General features: G+C 57.8%; 1 protein-coding gene and 1 long non-coding RNA gene across 2 annotated transcripts; one reads left to right on the top strand and one right to left on the bottom strand.

The window, feature by feature from the left end:
* Window positions 1-250: 250 nt before the first annotated feature.
* LOC115916112 lies at window positions 251-2,942 on the bottom strand. The gene is made up of 3 exons (XR_004061569.1): window positions 2,282-2,942; window positions 1,402-1,450; window positions 251-354 (listed from the first exon to the last, which is right to left on the bottom strand). It is a non-coding gene; the product is annotated as an uncharacterized LOC115916112 (long non-coding RNA).
* Window positions 2,943-6,941: 3,999 nt separating this feature from the next.
* Window positions 6,942-8,473, top strand: LOC115916114 (cuticle collagen 7-like). Its single transcript, XM_030969812.1, has 3 exons — window positions 6,942-7,180; window positions 7,391-7,515; window positions 8,297-8,473. The coding sequence occupies exons 1-3, from the start codon at window positions 6,970-6,972 to the stop codon at window positions 8,471-8,473; spliced, it is 513 nt and encodes a 170-aa protein (XP_030825672.1). The 5' UTR covers window positions 6,942-6,969.
* The last annotated feature ends 286 nt before the right edge of the window (window positions 8,474-8,759 follow it).

Raw genomic sequence — 8,759 nt, forward strand, 5'->3', positions numbered from 1 at the left:
ATATTCGTCTGTGGTGAGGCTGGAGTCCTCTGGGAATTCCCTTCCCATGTGCAGAAACCAATGGGGTCAACTTGAAGGAAAAGCCAAAGCAAAGCAACAAAAGCACATGGAGGGAGGGAACTGCCAGGCTGTTGTTTTGGGAAGATGTGGCTGGGTCAGGCATTTTCAAAACAGGCTCCAGACTCCGGATGCCAGGAAAGGTTAACGCAGGGCCCGGGCATGGGATAAGAGCTGAAGCACTCACCTGTCCAAAGAGTTGACAATGTTGGGGTTCTTCTTGTCCTTCAGGAGCAGGATCTCATTCACAGCTCGTTCCCTGTTCTGCCCTCTGAGACTCATTTTCTTTATGGCCACCTGAAGGGACATTGCAGCCCTTTAACTGCAGGAGTCTGTGCCAGGAGGCCACAGCAAACACAGAGCGAGTCTTTTTGGAGCGACAGAGCCAGGCTGTGCCAAACTGCCTTGGGATGGGACACCAGAGCTCAGCAAGGGCCATTCCTACAGCCCATTGCTCTGCCAGCTGGGGGCTGCTCACAGGACACATGGCCAGAGACATTTGGCCTTGCAAGCTCTGCAGAAATGGTCCCTCAGCTGTCAGCCTCAAAGCTCTAACAACATTCTCTGCACCTACAGTCTTCTCAAATGGCCTCAACACTCTTATTATTATTATTATTATTCAAACACATTTTGCAAGCAGGAGGTAATTCTGGTTCTGTGAAAACAGAGCAAAACAGCTGGGAACCCTTCAGCAATTCTATGGGATTTGGTCATGATTTCAGATCCAACTGCTCTGTTTGGGATTGCACAGCAAAGCAGACACACACACCCATTGCTCAGGTGATCCCTGTCACAGGCTGTCACTGACACCAGACCCAAACACAACTGCAGGGTTTAGGAGAGAGCTTTGCTCTGGACATCCATCTTCTCATTTCTCTCCCTCTCTCTCTGTGAACAGCTGAAGTAGGACTAAAACCCCAAATTGAGCCCAAGCAGGATCTCTCCCTAATTAGGCCTTGAGGTATCCTTTGAAGATGAAAGGCAGGATGGAAATAATTGTGTTATAGTTTAGCTAATAATAGCTAAATAATGTTCCTGTGTGAGGCTGGGATGAAGATTAATTGGGCCTCAGTCTCCAGCAGCTGATGCATTCACACTTTTAGATATGAAGACCAAGCCAGCATGTCCTGCTCTGACAGACACCGCTGCCCTCCTTGCATTCCTTGGGCACTTCAGAAGGACCAAGTCTGTCCCAGCTGTGCTCTGCAGGCTGACACTGCTCTGCCTTCAGAGGGGCAGCCTGGGCAGGAAAGCTCTGCTGGCCCCCAAAGCTGCAGCCACAGCTCCCAGCAGAGGGGAAAGCCCTGGAGAGCTGCCAGCCGTGCTGGGCGTGTTGGCACTGACCTCTCCTCCAGTGGCCCTGTCGAGTCCTTTATAAACGGTTCCGAAAGCCCTGGAGACAAAAGAGCAGAGAAGAAAGAAGCAGCGCTTTAGGCCCTGGCAGTGAAAGCCAGCCCAGACAGGAGATCTCTGCTGCCTGCAGCGTTCACAAACACCTGGGTGCATCGACCCTTCCAACAACAGCCCAGCAGCCACCAGCCCTCTGCCATGCAAGGTGTGCAAGAGAAAACTGAGACCCAACACGAAGGAATTGGGCTGGAGCAAATCCCAAATGTCCACCCTGAACTGCTTTAGTTCAAAACCTGAGGTGAGAAATGGGTGTCTAAAGAACTGGAAAAGAATGCATTTCATCCTTTTCCATTTCCTGCCTAAGACCTGCAGGTTCCACAAGGGCCCTGCCATCAGGCTGCTGATGCATTTTCCCCCAGAGTGCATCAGCTCTGTGTCTGTTACTGAATGGATGGGGTCTGCTACCTGTGCTAGAATAGAGCGCTTATGAGTTCATCTCTGGTTTCTGTTTCTAAACCATTAGGTTGATAATCCTGGCCGGTGGATAATTTTTGAAGCAAAATATTTGAAAGAAATCTTCTTGAGAACTGTTTTCTGACAGTCACCAGATGGTGAGTTGCTCTTTTAGGCAATCCAGTTCCAGGGACAGAAGATTTTTCAGGTCCTGCTCCTTGCTGCAGGCAGGACACTGCCAGCCTCAGGGGCCTTTGACGGCGCCTTCTGACCACAGTTATCAATTCTGATCAGGACTGAGAGACAGCAGGATGGTAGCCCAGTGTCTGAAGGTGCTTTGGGCTCTCCTGACCTCTCACTTGATCCTGCACCATCACAACACCCGGCCCTGCTTGTGCAGAAGTCGCTGCCGTGCACTTACCCTTGGCCAATCTGCTCCACTTCCAGGTATTTCTCGGCAGGCTCCGCCTCGCTCACGGCGTTCCCTGAAAGAAACCACGTGGAAGACGCTCCCTCCCAGAGTGAGAGCCCGCCTTGCAGCAGAGCCAGAGCCAGCCCCGCTCCCTGGGGCCGTGAGCCCCTTGGTGTCAGCTGGGGAAGGACAATAAATGGCTCTGTGACATTCAGCTGCAGAGCAACACTGGGTGCAGCTGATGCCGAGACACACACACAGCACCTGCTCGGGCACCCAGGAACAGAGCAGACTTACTCAGCTGCATCAGGCACCACTCCCCTCTCCCCTCTGGCTGCAGGGCTGTGCTGCTGTCAGAATGTTCAGCCCAGGATCCCACAGCGGAGGGAGGTTCATTGTCCTCTTCCCAAGCAGAGGGAGGTTCTCCATCCTCTTCCCAAAACACTGCAGGTTCTCCATCCTCTTCCCAAAACACTGCAGGTTCTCCATCCTCTTACAAAAATGCTGCAGCTTCTCCATCCTCTTCCCAAAATGCTGCAGGTTCTCCATCCTCTTCCCAAAACGCTGCACGTTTGCCATCATCTTTCAAAGCTGGGGGATGTTCACTGTCCACTTCCCAAGCCACAGGATGTCCTCCATCCTCATCCCACACCGGGAGATGTCCGTTGTCCTCATCCCACTCCATGGGAGCTTGGCCATTCTGGTCCCACACCAGGGGACATCCACTGTCCCCGTCCCACGCCGGGAGATGTCTCCTGTCCTTGTCCCAGGGACAGAGGAAAAGGAGGAGCAGGAAGAGGAGGAGCAGGAGCAGGAACAGGAGGAACAGGAGGTTCCAGTGCCCCCTGTGGCCGCAGCCACGGGACCATCGCCCCCACCTGGTCCTGCAGGTGAGCGGGGAGGGGGAGCTCGTCCCAAATCTATCGGGGGGTCCCTGAGAGGGTTTTTTATTGGGGTGTGTTTGGAGCTCGCAGACTGTGGAATTGACCCCAAATATCATCTGGTGTCCCTGGGAGGTTTTTTTCTCTGTGTGTGTAGGTTTGGATCTTGCAGGAGCCCAAAGCTGAGCCCCTTGGGGGATCTTTGGGGGCCCACGGGACATTGCCCAGTATGGGCAGGGGGGGACATTGGTCCTGGGGACCCCCGGGAGAGCAGAGGAGGGGAACCCCTGGGACCCCCAGAGTGGGGAGAGCAGAGAGGGGCGATCCCAGAGCTGGGGGACCCCGGCAGACTGGCAAGGGGGGGAGCCTGGAGAGGAGGGACCCCTGGGATCCCTGGGATCTCAAAGTAGAGCATCAGGGGAGAAGGGCCCCCATGGACCCCCAAAAGCCCCTGGATCATCCCTAAGCAGGAGGCCGGAGAATGGAGAACCCCTGGAACCATTGGACCCCCATGATCCCAAGGAAAGGAAACCTCTGGAACCCCAAAAGTGGAGAGATCAGCAATAGGGAACTCCTGGGAGAGTTTTTTCAGGCTGGATCCTGACATTGTGGGGATTTTCATGGACACAAGACTCTGGCTGAGTTCCAGAGATGGACCTGGCCAGGAGGAGCCTCTACTCCAAGGCGCTCCCACCTTGGTTTCCCCCAAACCAGGGTTTGTCATTCCCAAGCTGTGGCCGGATGGAGGAGGAGGAAAAGCCCCAGAGATCCCTCACGAGGAGGGGCTGCAAACCCAGCCCAGGGAGCTGTGGGGAGCAAAGAGCCCCCCTGAGCCAGGAAGGCGGCCGGAGATGCAGCCAGAGCTCGGAGCTGGTGGAGAAGCCTCATGGCAGGGAGAAGCCCCACAAGTGCTTGGAATGTGGGAAGGGTTTCAGCTGCAGCCCCACCCTGATGGAACACCAGAACATCCACACTGGGGAGAGGCCCTGGGAGTGTGGGGAATGTGGGAAGAGCTTCAGTGGGACCTCCGACCTCAGCAAGCACCACAAGATCCACACTGGGGAACGGCCCTAGGAGTGCTTGGAATGTCAGAAGAGCTTCAGGTGGGATTCAGAGATCGTCACTCACCAGCACTTCCACACCAGGGAGAGGCCCTGCGAGTGTCCCAAGTGTGGGAAGAGCTCCGTGCGCTGCTCCAGCTCCATCCCCCATGGGAGGATCGGCGCTGGATGATCCCCAGTGACCCCCGATGGGCAGAGCCCTGGTGACCCCTGTTCTGGGTGATCCGTGTTGGGTGGGGGGAAGGCGTTGGAGAGATTTCTTTCCCTTCTCCTTGTGCTGCTGTGATTTGGTTGGTAATAAATTCCCTCCCTGTGCCCAGGCCGGGTCTGTTGTGCCCGTGCCGGATTTGCTGAGGGATCTCTCCCGGTCCTTGTCCCCACGCAGGAACCCTCGGTTCCATTTTCTGTCCCCGTGCGGCTGCGGGAGGCAGGGACAGAGCGGCTCTGGGGGTGCCCGGCATCGGGCCAGCGTCACCGCTCGCCACGGGCACCGCTGAGATCCCGCGCACCTGGGCACGCATTGCTGGGCTCACCTGAGCTCCCACCTGCCCAGCGCCCCAAGGTTCCCCTGCCCAAAAAACCCCCAGCCCGGGGCTGCAGCGTCCCAAAAGGCCTCAGCCAATGGCAGCGCGGGCAGAAGGCAGCTCAGCCAATAAGAGGTCGGGGCGTTGGATTGCGTCATCGGTTGCCGGGCAGAGCCCGTGGCCAATCGCTCCCCAGAAGCGGCGGCAGCCAATGAGAGCGCGCGGCGCTGCCGAGCCCGCCCTGCTCCGGCCTGGCGCTCCCAGCGCAGCGCGGCTGCTTTGGGGCTGCTGCTCCCTGCCCGGCCCCGGCCGTGGGGCGAGGGGCGGCAGCTGGGGCCCTGCTGGTGGCACTGGTGGTGCTGGGAGCGCCCCCGGCTGCGGGCGCGGAGCTCTCGGGTGAGCGGGGGCGCGGGAGGCGCTGGGCCAGGGGGGAGAAGGGGGAAAAGGGGGCGAAGGGGGGAGCAAGAGTTAATAGTTAACGAATTATTGATTGCTTGTCAACACAATGTTTGGTTAGCTGGGTTTATAATGAAGAATATAGAAACTGATACATTGCTTTTAGGAACATAAGACAATTGTGGCCTCCTCTGTTCTGAAAGCAATTGAAGACGGGAATGGGAGTTCTACCAAGGGTTCATTTGTCATATTTGCATTGAAAAGGTAGAAAGGTCAGAACGAGGAAGACTCCATTTACTTCCTCATTTTGGGACCCCTCCCCATGAAAGGGACCACCGACCCATTTCGAGGAACAAACTACAAATGCTTAATGGCTTTTGAGCTAATTACCATACCAAGCGGGGAATGGGATGTACCAAAGTTATGAATATGCATTTGTATTTTGGGTATTCAATACTTGTATAGATAAAAGGACTCTGGAATCACCTGTAAATCACAGTGTGTGTTTGGGAGCTATCCCGCACGCTGCCCTGCATCACAATAAATTACACTTTCTAATTCTAAACTGTTAGAGAGTTTTTGTCCGTCACAGTTGCATATTGGTACTAGATCAATATCCATATTTTTAATAAATCAAGGGACGCCAAAATTACCCAAAAATCGCCCAAAATTACCCCAAATCCCCCATAACTCCGGTCAGGGACCCCAAATGCCCCCAAAGGCCCCCAAAAAGAGCCCAGACCCCCCAAAATTCAGTAACAAATGCCCAAATCCAGTCAAGGACCCCCTAAAATCTCCCCAAAATCCCTCAGGACCCCCTCAAATTCCCCCCCATCCCCTCATGACCCCAATTCTCCCTCAGGAGCCCCCAAAATCCCTCTCAAGCCCCCCCAGTCCCGGCAGGATCCCCAAACCCCCTCAGGAGCCCAAATTCTCCCTCACAACCACCCAAAATACCTCAAGCCCCCCCCCCCAGATCCCCTCAGGACCCTCAATTCACCCTCAGAACCCCTCAAAATCCACCTCAAACCCCTTCCGGACCAGCAATTCTCCCTCAGATCCCCCCAAACCTCCTCAGATCCCCTCAAACCCCCTCAGGGCCCTCATACCCCCTCTCATATCCCCTCATGACCCCCAAATCCCCTCACAACCCCCCGAAACTCCCTCAGGTCCCCCCAAAATCACCTGCAAATCCCCTCAAGACGCCCTCAGATCCACTCAGATACCCCCAATTCTCTCTCAGAACCCCCAATTCTCCCTCACGAACCCCAAACCCCCTCACATCCCCTCAGCGCCCCCAGTTCTCTCTCAGAACCCCCCAAACCCCCTCAGGACCCTCCACATCCCCTCAGAACCCCCCAAACATCCTCAGGACCCCCCATTCTCCCTCAGGAGCCCCCAGATGCCCTCAGGACCTCAGTTCTCCTTCAAGACCCCCAAATCCCCTCAGGATCAGGACCCCCCAAATCCCCCCCTCAGGACCCCCAATTCTCCCTCAGGACCCCCAAATCCCCTCAGGACCACCCAAATCCCCTCAGGACCCCCAAATCCCCTCAGGATCCCCCATTCTCCCTCAGGGTCCCCCCAAATCCCCTCCCAACCGTCCCCACCCCGCTTCTCGCCAGAGGTCTCGCGAGAGAAGCAGCGCCGCCATCTTGGTTGAGGGCAGTTCCGCCCGCTCCTCAGAGCGCTCGGCGTTCCCTCATAAATGCAGCCGGGAACGGCGGAATTAATCCGCCTGGAAATGGCAGGATGGAGCCTAAATCCACTGGGATTCAGCCTAAACCCCTTGGGATTCAGCCTAAAGAGCTCCCAATTGCGGCCTGGAGCGTCCCATGGATTGGGGCGGTACTGGTGGAGGGGCGGTGACGTCACCTCGCCTGACCCGCCCCGCCCCTTTCCGGCGCTCGTCCCGCGGCGGCTCCGCCATTTCCGCGAGCGCCGCCGGCCGGGGCCGGTTCTGGGCCGGGACCGGCGCCTGTCCCGGGGCTCCTTCGCCACCGGAGCGTCCCCGCCGGCTCCCCAATGAGCATGCAGGACCAAAAGGTGCGACGGGGGGCGGGGGGAAGGGAGGGGGGGAGAGAAGGACACGGTGCGGGGAGGGGGCAGTGGGGGATGGGGGGCACACAGGGCGAGTCGGGGAAGGGACGAGGGGGGTGACAAAGGGGCATAGCGGACCCCGGGAGGGCACAGGGGCCACTGCAGGCGGCCACAAGTGCCTCGAGGTTCCTGACACCTCCCCTGTCCCCTCCCCAGGTGCTGAAGGCGCTGGTGGCCGTGGTGGCCACCCTGGGCAAGGTGGCGGCCGCCGTGACCGGGTCACACAGGGACGTGCGGCGGCGCGTGTCCCCAAAGTTCCTGCCCGCGGCCCTGAGGAGACTGTTGGAAAATAGATGACAAAGGAAAAGTGGTGGAAAAAAAACAACGGAAACAAAAAAGCAGCTCATGTACCAGCCCAAACGTGGAAAGGATGGGAATGGGACACGGTTTTGTGGCTCCCTGGCAGACCATGGGTTAAACGAATGCTGTTTCTCCTCTGATGTGCTACAGCAACTCTCATCTTTTTACCGTGCCCACACCTTGAGAGTGCAGCTCATTCAGCAGCTGAGCGAGGGGATGCAGTGGCAGCCAGCCCCTGATCCAGAAACGGCTCCAGAAGGACGGGGGGGGCACAGGGAATAATCCCAAAACCAAAGACTCAGTAAAGAAAAAAAAAAGAAAAAATTCACTCCGCCTGGAGATTGGGTCAGGGAAACCAGGAAGGGAGAAACCATTAGTTTCAAAAATGTTACTAATTAACATGGACTGCTGCTCACACAAAGTCCCCGCTGAATTCCTGAACTTCCAGAAGAACAAAAGACTTAACAGAGCCGTGAATATCGGCTGTTATACAAAAGTGGGGGTGCACATTAACGAGGACATGCAGTTGGCGGATCGGGAGGTCTGAACCTTCCAAGTACCTCAGCCAGTGGGCAAAGGGAGAGGGAGATGAGGCCGGGAAAATGAGGATAAAAAGGAGGCTGCGAACTACAACAACGGCAGAGACCGCACGGCAAATGCCCCACGGCCTCTCCCTCTGCTCAGCAATAAAGTCACTTTTACAGGACTCCTCTGGCTCCTCTGGCCACAGAAACCTCCGGCCACGGGAATTTCCCCGCACAGCCCCGGGCACGGGGCAGCCACCTCTGTCCCAGCCACAGGAACCGGGCCGAGCCAGCGCTGCTCCGGCAGCGGCTCCTGCCGAGGCAGCGGCCGCAAGGAGACCGCGGGCAGCCGCTCCCGCAGCGCCCTCACGCCAGCGGCAACACGGGCCGGACACGGCACAACGAACCCGCCTGAGCCCCTGCCGCCCCCGAGGGCCCGCAGCCAGCCCCGAGCCCCCCGCACAACCCAGCGCGGCTCCCACCTGCGCTGCGGCCGCCTCCGAGCTCCGCCGCCGCCTCACCGCGCTCCGGCCGCTGCCGCCGCTCCCGGCCCGCACACACGCTCCGCCAATGGCGCCGCTGCCCAGCCACGGCTGCCCTCAGCCCGCCCCCGGGGCCCTGCTCCGCCCCGCTCCCACCAATCAGCGCGCCACAACCACGACTGACGGCACCATCGCCCAATCGCAGCCAGGGGCGGGCTC

This window comes from Camarhynchus parvulus, unplaced genomic scaffold (assembly GCF_901933205.1).
Source record: "Camarhynchus parvulus unplaced genomic scaffold, STF_HiC, whole genome shotgun sequence".
NCBI lineage: Eukaryota > Metazoa > Chordata > Aves > Passeriformes > Thraupidae > Camarhynchus > Camarhynchus parvulus.